This window comes from Nerophis ophidion, linkage group LG25 (genome assembly GCF_033978795.1).
Source record: "Nerophis ophidion isolate RoL-2023_Sa linkage group LG25, RoL_Noph_v1.0, whole genome shotgun sequence".
In the NCBI taxonomy this organism is placed as follows: Eukaryota; Metazoa; Chordata; class Actinopteri; order Syngnathiformes; family Syngnathidae; genus Nerophis; species Nerophis ophidion.
In genome coordinates this window covers 7,438,858-7,458,446 of record NC_084635.1, presented here as the reverse complement: position 1 = coordinate 7,458,446, position 19,589 = coordinate 7,438,858, and the positions used below count along the sequence as shown (strand labels likewise).

The 19,589-nt window shown below is 40.1% G+C and overlaps 1 protein-coding gene across 2 annotated transcripts; it reads right to left on the bottom strand.

Moving 5' to 3' along the window:
* Window positions 1-1,737: 1,737 nt before the first annotated feature.
* On the bottom strand, window positions 1,738-19,072 carry slc35c1 (solute carrier family 35 member C1). 2 transcript variants are annotated; one of them, XM_061887455.1, is made up of 3 exons: window positions 18,995-19,072; window positions 16,396-16,901; window positions 1,738-11,013 (listed from the first exon to the last, which is right to left on the bottom strand). In XM_061887455.1, exons 2-3 carry the CDS (start codon window positions 16,868-16,870, stop codon window positions 10,436-10,438), a joined length of 1,053 nt encoding a protein of 350 aa, XP_061743439.1. In that variant the 5' UTR covers window positions 16,871-16,901; window positions 18,995-19,072; the 3' UTR covers window positions 1,738-10,435. The 2 variants fall into 2 exon arrangements, with proteins under 2 accessions (XP_061743439.1, XP_061743438.1); XM_061887454.1 differs by lacking the exon at window positions 18,995-19,072 and having other exon boundaries at window positions 16,396-17,006.
* Window positions 19,073-19,589: the final 517 nt, after the last annotated feature.

Genomic DNA, 19,589 nt, shown 5'->3' with positions numbered 1-19,589 from the left:
GCAAACTGAGCAATAATTAACAAATTATTCATGCACTTTCTCTTGTTACTTCAAGGCTTGAATGTTTGATTCATTCATTATTATTTAATTTTCAAATTTATTATTAGCCTGTGGACAAAGTTAATTTTGATATTTACCTCAGAAGGCTGCAAGTAGAAAAGAAGCACTCAATTTTTATAAAAAATTTATTTTATATGCCATTGATATTTTTGAACTATTATTATTATTTTAAACTGGATTTTGCATGTCACTATAAAGTTATATAAGACTTGCTTGTTCAATATTCAATGCAAAACTTGTTTGGGTCCCTATGCTGCTTTAATGTCTTTAATGTCCTCTGTGTTCTTTGATGTTTGATGTTTCCCTCTTACACACATGTAAGAGGGATGTGTACTATGGCTATGAGTTGTGGTTTTTTTCCCCCTTGGCCTCAGTCTGCACCCCCACTCCAGGGCCCAGGCTAAGACCGATTTTTATTTTTATTTATTTTATTTTAATCTTCTATTCTTTTCTTCCCCCCCCCCCATGTTTACCTGTATGTCATCTTTTTTGTAAGGGGCGCTGGAAGCCGGCAGACCCGTCAGCGATCCTGTTCTGTCTCCCTGTAATGTTTGTCTGATCTTGAATGGGATTGTGCTGAAAATGTTAATTTTCCTGAAGGAACTCTCCTGACGGAATAAATAAAGTACTATCTAATCTAATCCAATCTATTAAAAGGTTCATTTGTTCAACCTTGGCCCGCGGCTTTGTTCCGTTTGAAATTTTGGCCCACTCTGTATTTGAGTTTGACACCCCTGGTTTAATAGGTCAATATTTCATTGATTTTATTCATCATTATTTTTTTGGATCAATGGCAGTTTTAAACAAACAAACAAAAAAAAACAGCTTGCAACTTTTTTCTGTCACATTTTACCTGTATGTGCTTTAATTCCACTGTAATATAATTTTAACAACGCAACTGGTCTAATGACACAAAAAACAGCAACTTGGAGGTTGTATAGCACACAATATTTCACGACTTAAAAAGAATTTCCCAAAATTATACTCTTAATATTTGCCTTGTACAATCTACATTTTTACAACGTCTCGCCGTTTTTAAGAGCCTGTTTTTTTTGTTTTGTTATCGTCAAGTAACAAAAGTTTGTTAAATATTTTGCATTTAGTTTTATGTCCTCCCCAGGGATGCATGTTTTTTTTTCCTAGATCCTGTCAGATTTTATTTAAGCGTTAGACCAGGGGTAGGGAACCTATGGCTCTAGAGCCAGATGTGGCTCTTTCGATGACTACATCTGGCTCTCAGATAAATCATAGCTGATATTGCTTATCAATAAATAATAAATAAATAACAGTAAATAATGACTAATTCCGCTGGCAATCACAGTGTCAAGAATAACGTTCAAAATATAAAACATTCTCATGCATTTTAATCCATCCATCCGGTTTCTACCGCACCTGTTCAAGAAGTCGTATTAATGGTAAGAAGTATTTAATTTTTTTTTGGTTAGCTTCAGAATAACCATGTTATTAAAAGGAATAAGAGACTTATTATAAATGTTGGTCTTACTCAAAAATGCACACATTTAGTTGTATTCAGTCTTAAAAAATATATTATATGGCTCTCATGGAAATACTTTTTAAAATATAAAGGTTCCCGACCCCTGCGTTAGACTGTACATCCATCAATAATACTTCATTTAAGAGGCACTTGTCATATTAAATGAGAGCACAATTGTTCAGTACTATACCAAATATTTTATTTCAACAACAAACCCAACATGAAGCATTTGAAGCACAGTGGAACCTTGATTTTCAAACCCCTCATTGTAAGAACTTTAGGATTTACGAACCAAAGAAGAAAGACCCAAAGACCCTTGTCTACGTACCTTTCCACCCACCTATCGCGTTTCAGCCTTTTTAATACATCATTCTAGTTCGGCTAGCTGCAAGTCCAAAGAAAGCAACGGACTAACGATGTGTGGTTTCAAACATTCAGCGTTGTCGAAACTGCCTCCCCACGCCTCTTTCTTCCTTCAAAGAAGATTAACCGACAAGGCGAAGTAGATTATATTTTTTATTCCTAATCATTGTTGTCACCCGGCTGTCAAAGTAAAGGAGTTTTGTGATTGCAAACTGTGAGTGCACCACAGCGCTAGTGACAGTGTGTGTGCGTGTCGGCAGGGTGGCATCCCCTTGATATGTTTGTTTGATGTCCAGTACTGTTTAGGGCAGGGGGGTCAAACATGTGAGCCGCGAGATGAGTTTGGCAAGAGTAAAATTGGGCTGATTAAAATAAACTGCTGTTCTTTATGTCCCCCCCCCCGACCAAACGTAAAACAAACGAACAGGAGTAAAATAAACAACTGGTAAGCTCATTTAAAATGCTGCATCCATCTTCCGCTTATCCGAGGTCGGGTCGCGGGGGCAGCAGCCTAAGCAGGGAAGCCCAGACTTCCCTCTCCCCAGCCACTTCGTCTAGCTCTTCCCGGGGGATCCCGAGGCGTTCCCAGGCCAGCCGGGAGACATAGTCTTCCCAACGTGTCCTGGGTCTTCCCCGTGGCCTCCTACCGGTTGGACGTGCCCTAAACACCTCCCTAGGGAGGCGTTCGGGTGGCATCCTGACCAGATGCCCGGACCACCTCATCTGGCTCCTCTCGATGTGGAGGAGCAGCGGCTTTACGTTGAGTTCCTCCCGGATGGCAGAGCTTCTCACCCTATCTCTAAGGGAGAGACCCAAACTCATTTGGGCCGCTTGTACCCGTGATCTTATCCTTTCGGTCATGACCCAAAGCTCATGACCATAGGTGAGGATGGGAACGTAGATTGACCGGTAAATTGAGAGCTTTGCCTTCCGGCTCAGCTCCTTCTTCACCACAACGGATCGATACAACGTCTCGGGAAGTCCTGTGGGGAGTGCTCAGGGAGTATGGGGTATCGGACTGTCTTATTGTGGCGGTCCACTCCCTGTATGATCAGTGCCAGAGCTTGATCCGCATTGCCGGCAGTAAGTCGGACACATTTCCAGTGAGAGTTGGACTCCGCCAAGGCTGTCCTTTGTCACCGATTCCGTTCATAACTTTTATGGACAGAATTTCTAGGCGCAGTTAAGGCGTTGAGGGGATCCGGTTTGGTGGCCACGGGATTAGGTCTCTGCTTTTTGCAGATGATGTGGTCCTGATGGCTTCATCTGACCGGGATCTTCAGCTCTCGCTGGATCGGTTCGCAGCCGAGTGTGAAGCGACCGGAATGAGAATCAGCACCTCCAAGTCCGAGTCCATGGTTCTCGCCCGGAAAAGGGTGGAGTGCCATCTCCGGGTTGGGGAGGAGACCCTGCCCCAAGTGGAGGAGTTCAAGTACCTAGGAGTCTTGTTCACATTGATAATAGTCCTGCGAAAATTATTGTCTTCTGTGCAAATGTAAACAAGTGAAACTTCTTAAGTTTGTATTGTTGGTTTGTTGAAATTGTGCACACATTTGCATTTGAATTTGAAAATCGAAGAAAATATTTTAAAGACTTGGTCTTCACTTGTCTAAATAAATTAACTTGTTTTTTTACTTTGCTTCTTAGAAATTTCAGAAAGACAATTTTAGAGAAAAAAATACAACCTTAAAAATGATTTTAGGATTTTTAAACACATATACCTTTTTAGCTTTTAAATTCCTTCCTCTTCTTTCCTGACAATTTAAATCAATGTTCAAGTAAATTACTTTTTTTTATTGTAAAGAATAATAAATACATTTTCATTTAATTCTTCATTTTAGCTTCTGTTTTTTCGACGAAGAATATCTGTGGAATATTTCTTCAAACTTATTATGATTAAAATAAAATAAAAATATTCTGGCAAATCTAGAAAATCTGTAGAATCTTATTTCAAAGTCTTTTGAATTTCTTTAAAAAAAAATTTGTTCTGGAAAATCTAGAAGAACTAATGATTTGTCTTTGTTAGAAATATAGCTTAGTCCAATTTGTTATATATTCTAACAAAGTGCTGGTTGGATTTTAACTTATTTAAAACATGTCATCAAAAATATATATTTATTGTGAGAAATCATTAAGATGATCAGTGTTTCCACAAAAATAAATATCATTAATTATTAATAATAACAAAGGTAAATTGAGCAAATTGGCTATTTCTGGCAATTTATTTAAGTGTGTATCAAACTGGTAGCCCCTTCGCATTAATCAGTACCCAAGAAGTAGCTCTTGCTTTCAAAAAGGTTGGTGACCCCTGTTCTATACTATACAAACTTTTCTATACATGAACCCTGTTCAATTAAGTTCTTAATTAACTCAACAAAAAACGTAATCACTCTTACTTTCTTTCAATATATATTGGTATGATACAGTATACCCTAACTTCCGGACTGCAAAAAGCAACTTTTTTCGTACGCTTTGAACTCTGCGGCTCACAAAGCGTTGCGGCTAATTTATTGTCCCCCCCCCACACCACCACCACCCCTCGCTAATTACCATGATGTTTTGTGTTCGATAGTTTTCATCAAACCCACGCAAAGGACTGACATTGTGTGATATTGCTTGTGCTACGGCACCATCTTTCGGATAATTTCGCTCACTGCAGGTTGAAAATGTACTTACTGTTTTAATGCCTTAAACCGGAAGTAAAACCGTCCATAGCAATTTTGCTCAAAAACATTCTTCATTCATCCCCCTAAGCAACATTTCACAGTTTAACTTAAGCAATTCACACAGACTAAACCGTTGCATGTGTGATGTCTGTTGGAGTGTTTTATGCATACTTGCACACGTGCTATAGCAGTGGTTCCCAAAGTGGGCGGTACCGCCCCCCTGGGGGCAGTGGAAAGATCTGGGGGGGCGGTGAGGAAGAAGGGGGCGGTAGGGGGGCGGCAGTCCGAAGTCAAAGTCAGAAGTTCGAACGTTTGTTTGACGATTTGTACACAACACGTGCAGCAGGACGAGTCAGTGGACGACGCATCAGGGTCCGGTTACCACACGCCGCTCTGGCCCAGTCAGATCCGACAGCATAGATTACAAAAGCAAAAGCTCAGGTTTGTAATTTCAAGCTTGTAATGTTCAGAATTTTATCTTATAATAAAAACCGCATTCTGGCGGTCAACATCATCTTGAGTTCAAGTCAACATGAAATTGGGGACTCGCCAGAACGCGCCGTGTTGTGTTGAGCTGGTTAGGGTGGTGCATTCACTGATATATATTGTTAGGAATGTATATGACTTTGTACCTGTGTGTGCATGTGTGTGTGTGCATATATGCGTGTTCGCGCGTGTGTCATTGTGTGGGTGGCGAGGGTGGCGTGCCTTAGATCACGTCCGCCACCATTTTCTGTGAGTAAATGGAAGAAAATGAATACGTGAGAGGGTAAATTGCTTTACATACCTTCAATGTTGTCATTTTTGTCTTTAAGTAGGCCTATTTATGAAATGCGATAAAATGCTGTATTTTACATGGTTTTATTTTTTTGTTCCAGAATAAAGTATGGCCTTGGTACAGCAAACAAAAAAGAAGTGTCGGCAATATAGTGTGGAATATCTGAAATATGGATTTGTCGCAGCACCACACAACCAACAGCAACCAATGTGTCTACTGTGTGATAGAGTGTTTTCAAATGAAGCTATGAAACCTTCGAAGCTTTTGGAACATTTAAAGAAAATGCACTCTGATAAAGCAGACAAAAACTTGGCATATTTTCAGTCACTCCGAGACAACGTTCGGAAACGGAAAACCATCGGAAATATATTTGACAGCATTTTACAACAATCTACTGACGGTTTGCGAGCGTCATACATCTCTTTGCTGATTGCTAGATCTGGTAAGCCTCATACAATTGGAGAAGAGCTTATTCTGCCAGCAGTAAGAAAGGTTCTACACACAGTTCTACACAAGTCACCTGACCAAATTATAAAAGCTATTGGTTAACTAAATTGGGTTTTATTTGTGAAATACACATTTGTGTTTAACCTTTCTCTTTTCAAATTGCAGCATACCAAATATCAAGAAAGAGGTGTTTGTTTCCATATGTGTCTGTGGGGGGGCGCTAGGAATTCACTAGGGAGCCAAGGGGGCGCCAGCCTGCAAAAGTTTGGGAACCATTGTGCTATAGCAACGTAATGCAGCTAGCGTCATTAGCGTTAGCTAACATGTCTACGAGTGTCTGTGTTAGTATTATTAAAGGGGCTGTTGGCAACATTTACACAGATGCCTAGAAGGCGCTAACTTTCCATTGTATTTTACACAGTAACTCCCGCCCTCATACGTAATGACAGAATTTAGGTACGTAGGTAACACATGCACGCGCATTAGCTTTAGGTGTTAACTAATAATAGCAATTTGGATAGGTAGTGTTAGCTGTCAATGTATATTTTATCATAACATGACTACAAATTGTTGCTTCTCTTCGACTGCTTTTGTATGTGTGCACGGCCTCCATGCGCGTACATGTTGTATAACAAACATAGTACATTAACTTTGTAATTGTAAAAAATATAGAAAATTGTCATACAAAGGCGTTCTGTTAAACTGCTAATGTTAACATAAGCCAGCTATTGGTTTTCTTGTCAAGTTTTTTGCAGTGAGGAAGTTGCAAACAGCACCTTTAACTTACAACCGCATTCTTTTTGTATTGTTTCAATTCCACAAACTCCTCGGTTAATTCACCAAAAACAGTACAGTGGAGTTATTGAGTTTTTTTTAGCTTATTGGAGAGCTAAATCCGCAGCTAGTGGATCCATGACGATGACTTCTGTTTTGCTTGGTCAGCCGTTTTACTGCCGTGTTACAGACACCAATTGGAAACAATTCAGGGATGTAAATAAACATTTAGGAAATATTTTCGTTTAAATAACAAATTTCACAAAGTATACAACTATATTATACTAGGGCTGGACGATATATCGATATAATCGATATATCACGGGTTTAACTCTGTGCAATATAGAAAATGACTATATCGTGATATTCAAGTATATGTTCTCACACAGTTGCTTTTAGTTGTGGGCGTTACGCTGCATGCGTTTCCCACTCTCCCGTGTCTCTCTTTCTCAGAGACAAACAAGCGCATCTTCTTACATACGTCACACGTGCAACATCACAGGCCCTCCCCGAGCAGAGAAGTAGCTACATGGGTAACATTAGCTGTGATGCTAATGGTGCACTGCGAGTGGTAATACGAGAGAGAGAAGGTGCGAATCTGGTAACAAATGGAGGAATAATTCATTCCCAAGAAAAACAGCACAGGGTCCATCGTCTGGCGGTGGTTTGGCTTCAAGCGGGAAGATGTTGAACAATTATGCGGCAAAAGCGTTGCTACGAAAAGTAGCATTACTGCTAATGTAGCATCATTTGAAAAGTCATCCGCTAGAGCAGTGGTTCTTAACCTTGTTGGAAGTACCGAACCCCACCAGTTTCATATGCGCATTCACTGTACTATTCTTTAGTGAAAAATTAAAAAAAAAAAAAATTGCAAATTCAGGACAAAGTTGTATGATTTTGGTAAAACTTTAGTATGGGGAACATATTCTAAGTAACAAAGACTTAATTTTGAGTTTTTTGGACACTAGGGGAACATATTCTAAGTAATAAAGACTTAATTTAGAGTTATTTGGTTAGGGTTAGGGTCAGGGTTAGAGGGTTAGGGTTATAATAAGGCCATGCCCAATTAATTAGTAATTAGTACGTAATGACTAGTTCAGAGCCAATATGTTGCTAATTTGCATGTTAATAAGCAACTAATTAATGGTGAATATGTTCACTATACTAAAGTGTTACCATATTTTTTTACTGGTGCACAAAATGAACCGTGCATGAACATCATCTTGTTCAAACAAGATGCATAAACTCACAACAAATTACACACCTGCAAATCAATCAGCTGTTGCTGTATCCGTAATATGCCAACAGGGAGAAGTTTGTATTCACACGAAAAGTCGGGTGTGTTTTGACCTCGGCCGAACCCCTTAGGTGGACTCACCGAACCCCTATGGTTCGATCGAACCCTGGTTAAGAGCCACTGCGCTAGAAAATAAAGAGGGCTTGAAACTCTGCATGTCAACATCTCCGTTCCGTGCCACACCCACAAAATGCCTAAGCAACAATTTCTGGATCAACACCGTATGAAAAAAAATCAACAACAGGAGATAACGTCCGCGGGAACCTACCACAGAACGAAGGACATAGACTGTTTGATTTCTTATTATGCACCTCATTTTTATTTGACAGTTATTGAAATCTCTTGTGTGACATCATGCACAAAAGTGCACTTTAATTGGTTTTTAAAGGGGAACATTATCACAATTTCAAAAGGGTTGAAAACAATAAAAATCAGTTCCCAGTGGCTTGTTGTATTTTTTGAAGTTTTTTTCAAAATGTTACCGGTCCCGGAATATCCCTAAATAAAGCTTTAAAGTGCCTTATTTTCGCTATCTTCGAAACCACTATCCATTTCCCTGTGACGTCATACAGGGCTGCCAATACAAACATGGCGGTTACCACAGCAAGATATAGCGACATTAGCTCGGATTCAGACTCGGATTTCAGCGGCTTAAGCGATTCAACAGATTACGCATGTATTGAAACAGATGGTCGGCGTATGGAGGCAGATAGCGAAAACGAAATTGAAGAAGAAATTGAAGCTATTGAGCGAAAAGCTATTGACGCTATTCGGCCATAGCGTGGGTGTACCTAATGAAGTGGCCCATAGCATGGCTGCCTTATTAGCATCGCCGGTAAAATGTGCAGACCAAACGATCAGGACTTTCGCATCTTGTGACACTGGAGTAACTTAAATCCGTCGATTGGTAAGTGTTTGTTTCGCAATAAATGTGGGTATCTAGTTTCAAATGTACATACAGCTAGCATAAATAGCATGTTAGCATCAATTAGGTGGCAGTCATGCTGTGACCAAATATGTCTGATTAGCACATAAGTCAACAACATCAACAAAACTCACCTTCGTGATTTAGTTGACTTAATCGTTGCAAATGCATCTGCAGGTTATCCATACATCTCTGTGCCATGTCTGTCTTAGCATCGCCGGACAAATGTGAAGACACTCTGGTACATTCAATGGGGGTCTGGCGGCAGATTTCTTGCCAGTGGTGCAACTTGAATCCCTCCCTGTTAGTGTTGTTACACCCTCCGACAACACACCGACTCCAAGATTCCAAAAAATAGTCGAAAAAACGGAAAATAACAGAACTGAGACCCGGTGTTTGTAATGTGAAAATGAATATGGCGGGTGCGTTACCTCGGTGACGTCACGTTCTGACGTCATCGCTAAAAGACCGATAAACAGAAAGGCGTTTAATTTGCCGAAATTCACCCATTTAGAGTTCGGAAATCGGTTAAAAAAATACATGGTCTTTTTTCTGCAACTTCAAGGTATATATTGACGCTTGCATAGGTTTGGTGATAATGTTCCTCTTTAAGAACCACTGCGCTAGAAAATAAAGAGGGCTTGAAACTCTGCATGTCAACATCTCCGTTCCGTGCCACACCCACAAAATGCCTAAGCAACAATTTCTAGATCAACACCGTATGAAAAAAAATGAACGACAGGAGATAACGTCCGCGGGAACCTACCACAGAACGAAAGACATAGACTGTTTGATTTCCTATTATGCACCTCATTTTTATTTGACAGTTATTGAAATCTCTTGTGTGACATCATGCACAAAAGTGCACTTTAATTTGTTTTTAACTATTGTAGTGGCGTTCTGTACTTTAGTGTTTTTTTTATATGTAATCTTAGTGACATCATGCACAAAAGTGCACTAATAGCTGGTTTTAAAATGTCTCTGATAATCTTGCACGTTCTGTTTTGGAAATGACATGAATGTTTGTGCCACTGTTTAATAACTGTTTAATAAATACAGTTTTGCTAAATTTACTTAGCTGTGATTTCTCCGTCTCGGAATGAAAGTTTAAAATAAGCATATATGAATGCAGTATGAACAAGAATGTTATAATGTAGACACGTAGAATCATCATACTGCTGTGATTATATGCATCGAGTGTTCATTCAAGGCTAAGGCGAAATATCGCGATATATATCACGTATCGCGACATGGCCGCAAGATATCGAGATATCGCCCAGCCCTAGCTTATAGTCTGACGCGGATAATATATGGATACAAATGTTTTCCTTCAAACATTTCGTGTGTGCGGCTTATATCGCAGAGTGTTGTATAGTCCAGAAAATATGGTAAATAAAAACAAATTCCCCTGTGTTCTGAACTGTTATATTAATTATTCAAGTCCTTCATTGTATAGGTAATTGGACAGCATATCCCAAACACTAGCAAATAGAATTAAATACAAAGCTATATAAAATACAATCTCTGTAAACCCACAGTCTGTCAAAGCCTCTAATCCCCGCAAATTTCAAGTCCTGTATCCTAAAAAAAAAAAACGTATTTCCCACGAGGTGTCACTTAAAGGAGTGTTTTATACCCCTATGTTGCCTTTCTCACCGAGAAGTTTTTCTGTGGTGAAATCCTGAGGCTGCTTAGTGGGAGTCCTCTTCATTTCTCGACTCCTGACCCATGTGTAGGCTGAAGAACCGCAGAGAACCAACATGTTACTCGTCCACCACAGAAGGCTTTTACTGGAGGAGTTGTACACTACCGCGATAACAGTCTGAGCGCAGGACTTTGCTGTGCCTGAGACGTTGTGTGTCAGCGGACTGGTATACTTAATCTGGAGGCCTGTGACGTAGCCGATGGCGAAGCCAAACACTCCTCCGAGCGTCATCATGCCCCAAAAACCCGCGTCGGCCAGACGACTGAAATTGGCCACGCGGCCCAGCTCTCCGAACACAAGGATGAGCGGGAGGAAGAGGATGCAAGCGTTGATATTGTTATAGTAGGACAGTTTCCAAATATTGCCATCCACCGCGGGCATCACCTTTTTCGTGTAGATGGCATTGAGGGAGACGCAAGCACTGGCGAGCACTCCGAAGAAAACACCTGACCAGGAGAGGGAGCCTGCTAGGCCCTCCTGGTCCACACCCAGCCAAAATCCACCTGAGGAGATTAAAAACCAGAGTTATGTGGAGCTGAATCCGAAAAGGGGACATTTTTGTGACATTTCAGACTAAGGGCTGTATAAGTACACTTTGATTGATTGAAATACCGTATTTCCTTGAATTGCCGCCGAGGCGCAAATTAATTTAAAACCTCTTGGCCCTGCGATGAGGTGGCGACTTGTCCAGGGTGTACCCTGCCTTCCGCCCGATTGTAGCTGAGATAGGCGCCAGCACCCCCCGCGACCCCGAAAGGGAATAAGCGGTAGAAAATGGATGGATGGACCTCTTCTCACTCCTGCGCTTACCAAAGGCATGCGGTAAAAGTAAGCATGCGCTAAGTATCTTAAAACCGCTTCTCACTCCGGCACTTACCAAAGGCATGCAGTAAAACTTTGAGTGATGTAAGGATACCATCATGAAAAGCATATTTAATAAAAAAAAATTTTATTATGGTGTTTACCTTTACTTATAAATATAGTCCATGCCAGCTCCTTCTGATCAAAATCATCGATTAACTTGTTTATAAAAGTCTTCCTTATCTTTCTTCAGTTTTAAAAGTCTCTCTGTCTCGATGGAGATCTTCCTTTATTACCTCCTGCTTTAATTGAAAGTCCAGTTTAGAAAGCTGCTATCAGAAAGTCTGTCATATCCGTCCCAGCACATATCACGTCACTCGTTCTCACTTCTTCTGCAGCCGAGTAGTGGCAAGAAGGATCACTAGCGGGACCCAGAATGGACCGCTCGCCTGTATCGGTTGGAGACATCTCTACGCTGCTGATCCGCCTCCGCTTGAGATGGTTTCCTGTGGACGGGACTCTCGCTGCTGTCTTGGATCCGCTTGAACTGAACTCTCGCGGCTGTGTTGGAGCCACTATGGATTGAACTTTCACAGTATCATGTTAGACCCGCTCGACATCCATTGCTTTCGGTCCCCTAGAGGGGGGGGGTTGCCCACATCTGAGGTCCTCTCCAAGGTTTCTCATAGTCAGCATTGTCACTGGCGTCCCACTGGATGTGAATTCTCCCTGCCCACTGGGTGTGAGTTTTCCTTGCCCTTTTGTGGGTTCTTCCGAGGATGTTGTAGTCGTAATGATTTGTGCAGTCCTTTGAGACATTTGTGATTTGGGGCTATATAAATAAACATTGATTGATTGATTGATTGATAGCGCCCTCTACCACCAGGAGGCGGGAGTCATTTAATGACTCATATTGGACAGACGCAGCTACGGTATTGTGACGGTCTCAAGCCGTCGTCTTGCGGGTTCCCAGGACCACCAAGGAAGGACATGGCTTGAGCAGTTTGACTTTGTTTATTTTTCAATAAAACCTCAGTCCAGGTTGCTCTTCCGCTCCTCCTCTCCGCTCGCTCGCCGTCTCCTTGCCGCCATCTTCGCCTCCACATGTATATTAATGAAACATTTTAGCTTACTGTTCTTTTTAGCATACCGGTATTCAATAGCTTGGACCTTAAATCCTACTAAATAGCTCTTAATCTTCTTCCCTTTATGCGATTTCAAATTACCGGCATTGAAATCAGCCTCCTCCATTTTGAAACTGATGACTGGGGAAGTGTCACTCGTGACGTCACGAGTTTGACCCGGCGGTAATACCAAGCATGCGCTAATTATTTTGAGAAGCGAGTTTGACTCTCCAGTAATTCAAGGCAGGCGCATACTTTATGCCCTGCGGCAATTCAAGGAAACACGGTATCCTAATATTGCTCATTCAGAGATGATTTTCAGTGTTATTTTTAGTAAATAATAAAAATAATGGCAGCTTGACTCAGTTAATGGAGGCTAGCGCTCTTGATGCTGCATGAAAGACTTGGTCAATACCTACGAATATTGCAGAATTATCATTGAGTGAATGAATTACGAAGTAAGACTTTTTATATGATTAAAAAATATATAATTTCATTTTCATTTTGCACTTTTGTCTTTACAGGGATGCAACTTTTTTTCCAAGCAAATACCAATTTATTTTGATTTAAAGGCCTACTGAAATTAGATGTTCTTATTTAAACGGGGATAGCAGGTCCATTCTATGTGTCATACTTGATCATTTTGCGATATTGACACATATTTTTGCTGAAAGGATTTAGTAGAGAAGATCGGCGATAAAGTTTGCAACTTTTGGTGCTGACAAAAAAAGCCCTTCCTGTACCGGAAGTAGCGGAGGATATGCGGGTGACGTCACGGGTTGTGGAGCTCCTCACATCTGAACATTGCTGTTGTGGTTATGGCGGTCATTTACGTTAAGGAAGTAGTTTGACATGTACTTCGGTATCAAGGAGGTGTAGCGGATTTTATAGACCAGGCTCAGTGCAAGTTGTTTTACTCTGTCCTCCACCCTGAGCCAGCCCACTTTGGAGAAGTGGGTTGGATTGAGGTGTGATCTGGGGTGGAGGTCTAAAAGTAACCGGACTAGCTTATTCTGGGATGTTTGGCGTCTAGATTTGGTTTTAGACTAGGTTTTAATATAATTAGCGCATGCTAATTAGAGCGTTTTCCGCTCGGGCTCCAGTACTCTGGAATGCCCTACCGGTAACAGTTCGAGATGCCACCTCAGTAGAAGCATTTAAGTCTCACCTTAAAACTCATTTGTATACTCTAGCCTTTAAATAGACTCCCTTTTTAGACCAGTTGATCTGCCGTTTCTTTTCTTTTTCTTCTATGTCCCACTCTCCATTGTGGAGGGGGTCCGGTCCGATCCGGTGGCCATGTACTGCTTGCCTGTGTATCGGCTGGGGACATCTCTGCGCTGCTGATCCGCCTCCACTTGGGATGGTTTCCTGCTGGCTCCGCTGTGAACGGGACTCTCGCTGCCGTGTTGGATCCGCTTTGGACTTGACTCTCGCGACTGTGTTGGATCCATTATGGATTGAACTTTCACAGTATCATGTTAGACCCGCTCGACATCCATTGCTTTCCTCCTCTCCAAGGTTCTCATAGTCATCACTGTCACCGACGTCCCACTGGGTGTGAGTTTTCCTTGCCCTTATGTGGGCCTACCGAAGATATCGTAGTGGTTCGTGTTGTGGTTTGTACAGCCCTTTGAGACACTAGTGATTTAGGGCTATATAAGTAAACATTGATTGATTGATTGATTAACATATAGAATCACCATACTGCTGTGATTATATGCATCAAGTGTTCATGCAAGGTGAAGTGAATTGAATTATATTTATATAGCGCTTTTCTCAAGTGACTCAAAGCGCTTTACATAGTGAAACCCAATATCTAAGTTACATTTAAACCAGTGTGGGTGGCACTGGGAGCAGGTGGGTAAAGTGTCTTGCCCAAGGACACAAACGGCAGTGACTAGGATGGCGGAAGCGGGAATCGAACCTGCAACCCTCAAGTTGCTGGCACGGCCACTCTCTTACACACATGGAAGAGGGATGTGTATTATGGCTATGAGTTGTTGTTTTTTTTCTCCTTGGCCTCAGTCTGCACCCCCACTCCAGGGCCTAGGCTAAGACTGATTTTTTAAATTTTATTTTAATCTTCTATTTTTTTTCTCCCCCCCACACCCCCCCCCCCTTGTTTACCTGTATGTCATCTTTTTTGTAAGGGGCGCTGGAAGCCGGCAGACCCGTCAGCGATCCTGTTCTGTCTCCCTGTAATGTTTGTCTGATCTTGAATGGGATTGTGCTGAAAATTGTAATTTTCCTGAAGGAACTCTCCTGACGGAATAAATAAAGTACTATCTATCTATCTATCTATCTACCCGCCGAGCTATGCCGGCAAAATATTGAGATATATATTGTGTATCACGATATGGCTAAAAAATATCAAGATATTAATAAATGGCCATATCGCCCGGCCCTACAGTAACTGCATATACATCCTCTCCAAGGTTTCTCATAGTCAGCATTGTCACCGACGTCCCACTGGGTGTGAGTTTTCCTTGCCCTTATGTGGGCCTACCGAGGATGTCGTAGTGGTTCGTGTTGTGGTTTGTGCAGCCCTTTGAGACACTAGTGATTTAGGGCTATATAAGTAAACATTGATTGATTGATTGATTGACATATAGAATCACCATACTGCTGTGATTATATGCATCAAGTGTTCATGCAAGGTGAAGTGAAGTGAATTATATTTATATAGCGCTTTTCTCTAGTGCCTCAAAGCGCTTTACATAGTGAAACCCAATATCTAAGTTACATTTAAACCAGTGTGGGTGGCACTGGGAGCAGGTGGGTAAAGTGTCTTGCCCAAGGACACAAACGGCAGTGACTAGGATGGCGGAAGCGGGAATCGAACCTGCAACCCTCAAGTTGCTGGCACGGCCACTCTCTTACACACATGGAAGAGGGATGTGTACTATGGCTATGAGTTGTTGTTTTTTTTCTCCTTGGCCTCAGTCTGCACCCCCACTCCAGGGCCTAGGCTAAGACCGATTTTTTAAATTTTATTTTAATCTTCTATTTTTTTTCTCTCACCCCCCCCCCCCTTGTTTACCTGTATGTCATCTTTTTTGTAAGGGGCGCTGGAAGCCGGCAGACCCGGCAGCGATCCTGTTCTGTCTCCCTGTAATGTTTGTCTGATCTTGAATGGGATTGTGCTGAAAATTGTAATTTTCCTGAAGGAACTCTCCTGACGGAATAAATAAAGTACTATCTATGTATCTATCTATCTATAAAATAAATAAATAAATGGGTTGTACTTGTATAGCGCTTTTCTACCTTCAAGGTACTCAAAGCGCTTTGACACTACTTCCACATTTACCCATTCACACACACATTCACACACTGATGGAGGGAGCTGCCATGCAAGGCGCCAACCAGCACCCATCAGGAGCAAGGGTGAAGTGTCTTGCTCAGGACACAACGGACGTGACGAGGTTGGTACTAGGTGGGATTTGAACCAGGGACCCTCGGGTTGCGCACGGCCACTCTCCCACTGCGCCACGCCGTCCCTATAATATTGGTGGCTTTAAATTTGGTGTGGTGACACGCCACTATCAATTACATGCAGGGGAAAATGTCTTAGTGGCAGTTATATGTAAATGAACCAAAAGAACCACCACAACTCTATCTATCTATCTATCTATCTATCTATCTATCTACCCACCGAGCTATGCCGGCAAAATATCGAGATATATATTGTGTATCATGATATGGCTAAAAAATATCGAGATATTAATAAATGGCCATATCGCCCGGCCCTACAGTAACTGCATATACATCCTCTCCAAGGTTTCTCATAGTCAGCATTGTCACTGGCGTCCCACTGGATGTGACTTTTCCTTGCCCTTTTGTGGGTTCTTCCGAGGATGTTGTAGTCGTAATGATTTGTGCAGTCCTTTGAGACATTTGTGATTTGGGGCTATATAAATAAACATTGATTGATTGATTGATTGATCCATGAATACATACCAAGAATCAGCCCGCAGCAAGATATGGCTTTGAAGGAAGTGGTCTGTTTGAGGATGATGTATGACATCAGCACATTAAACACCGTGCTGAGGGATCTTCCCACCGTGTAGAAAGCCACGCCGACATGTTTCAGGCACAGGTTGTTGAAGGTGATCATGCCGATGAAGACCACCGACAGGGGCAGAACTTCCCGGGACGTCTTCAGGTCCAATTTCACCGACGGGAAGTCGATCAATCTGGGGTTGAGGGCAGACAACAACTGCATGAGCCAGCACAGTCCCACCGTCACCAGGCACTGGTAGAAGGTGACGAAGAGCGGCGCGTCCAGGTCGTGGTTGTCCAGCAGGTGGTTGTTGAGGAACACCATGGTGATGGAGATGAACCAGTACAGCGCCACCACGGCCGCGATCCTCAAAGCGCGGAACACGAAGGTCTCTACGAGTCCGTCTTGGTCCACTATTTCCGTGCCGGCCATCCTCAAAATACTGGAGCGCTTCAGCTGCGTCCTGTTCATGTTTGCATGGAATTATGAAGGGTTTAAAACAAAGGGGAAGACTTTGTAGCAGACATGACTGGTGTCACTTCATAAAATGTCGTTCCGCCTCGGCGTCAACATTCTAACTTCCGGTATTTTTTTGAACTTCCGGCTTCACTTTGCAGGAGGTAAACATTATATTCAGTATTATTTAACGCAGGGGTCAGCAACCTTTTTGAAACCAAGAGCTACTTCTTGGGTACTGATTAATGCGAAGGGTTACCAGTTTGATACACACTTAAATTAATTGCCAGAAATAGCCAATTTGCCTATAATAAATAAATCTATAAATAAATCTATATATATATATATATATATATATCCTTTTACACATGTACATATTATATATGTAATAAATTAGATTTAAATGCATTTAGTTCTGGTATATCTTCCAAAATAAAGTGAGGTCTTAGATTACAAGAAACAATTAAAAAACAACAACTACTAAACGAACCTAAAACATGACTTATTTTATTTTGGCGGAAAATATTGGACACAATGTGTTGTCTTTTTCATCATTTATTCTCCACAAAAAACTTCCGTAAAAGGAAAAAAAATGTCCCACAGATACCCATTTTATATATATATATATAGTTTGATACACACTTAAATTAATTGCCAGAAATAGCCAATTTGCCTATAATAAATACATCTATAAATAAATCTATATATATATATATATATAGAGAGAGAGAGATAAATACATATATATATATATATATATATATATATATATATATATATATATATATATATATATATATATACATATATATATATATATTTATTTATTATAGGCAAATTGGCTATTTCTGGCAATTAATTTAAGTGTGTATCAAACTGGTAGCCCTTCGCATTAATCAGTACCCAAGAAGTAGCTCTTGGTTTCAAAAAGGTTGCTGACCCCTGCGTTAAATAATACTGAATATAATGTTTACCTCCTGCAAAGTGAAGCCGGAAGTTCAAAAAAATACCGGAAGTTAGAATGTTGACGCCGAGGCGGAACGACATTTTATGAAGTGACACCAGTCATGTCTGCTACAATGTCTTCCCCTTTATATAACATGATGTATGACATATATATATATATATATATATATATATATATATATATATATATATATATATATACATATACATATATATATATATATATATATATATTTATTATAGGCAAATTGGCTATTTCTGGCAATTAATTTAAGTGTGTATCAAACTATATATATATATAAAATGGGTATCTGTGGGACATTTTTTTTCCTTTTACGGAAGTTTTTTGTAGAGAATAAATGATGAAAAAGACAACACATTGTGTCCAATATTTTCCGCAAAAATAAAACAAGTCATGTTTTAGGTTCGTTTAGTAGTTGTTGTTTTTTAATTGTTTCTTGTAATCTAAGACCTCACTTTATTTTGGAAGATATACCAGAACTAAATGCATTTAAATCTAATTTATTACATATATAATATGTACACGTGTAAAAGGACAAATGCAGAAAAGAAATTCATAAATATATATTTATGGATTTTTTTTCTTGTAATCTAAGACTTCACTTTATTATTGGACGTTATACCGGAAGTATATGTTTTTAAAAGTAATTTATTACATATGTTAGTCAAATAAATGTGTTTGTGAGTCTTTTAAAGCACTCTAGTATGAGTCATAATAAGAAAATAAAAGGACACGGCTAGGACATTTGTGTAATTTAAAAAACGAGCATTTTATTTTATTTAAGGACATTGTTCTTGTTAGAGTTCACGTCATTGTGGACGATATACCGGAAGTAAAACGCGAAAACATTTTTTGATCCAATATATATTAAATAATCAGGAACAGTTGACAAATAATTCTTTATTCAATTAATTTTCACGCGATGCTTATTGAGTAATACATCATTTATGACTCTATTGATGTTATATACTTCCACTGTACTGTAACGCTCACCGAGGCATGCACGCTCAGAATAATAATGTTCAAAACAAGCACATTATTATAAACTAAAACTCAACTAAATTTATGAACATCTGGGAAAGAAATGAACAAAACGTTGTATTTGCACTTACTTTGTTGAATATTCTTGATGATGTCGTCGCTGGGAAATCTTTATAGTTCACTGTACTTCCTGTAGTTCTCTGTTGTTTCTATTTAAAGGCACAGTGTATTTGTGTTTATATTTTTCTAAAGCTTTTGTCATCTTTAGTGTTATTAATATGTGGCAGGTAGTCTTATAGCAATATAGTTCAGTAGAGATTTTTTTAAAACTCAACCTCATTGTTTTTTTACTCGTAATAATCAGTTTTACAACTTAAGGACGTTTGCTATAATACACAACCTGAACAGCAGATGGCAGCAAACGAGTGAGTGTGTTTTTTAAGATTCTCACAGGGTTATCTTTTTTAAAAAGTGTCTATTTGTAAGGTTTAAATCAATTCATATGAAGTAAATATACACTTAAAACTTGAATTGAAAGAACGGCCAATAAATGAAGTGGTACATGGTGTATGTTGTAAACAAAAAATGTGTGCTTCGGCATTCCAAACACTATTCTGCCTTTTTACCCCTAAAAAAAAACAAAAACAAAAATAATCTAAAACAGTAGTTCTCAACCTTTTTTCAGTGATGTACCCCCTGTGAATTTTTTAAAAATTGAAATACCCC

Excerpts from the sequence above, each read along its gene's own strand:
- slc35c1 (XM_061887454.1), bottom strand. The coding sequence starts at position 16,909 with ATGAACAGGACGCAGCTGAAGCGCTCCAGTATTTTGAGGATGGCCGGC. Across the intron at positions 11,014-16,395 it reads TTGCTGCGGGCTGATTCTTG|GTGGATTTTGGCTGGGTGTG; the intron begins GTATGTATTCAT and ends TAATCTCCTCAG.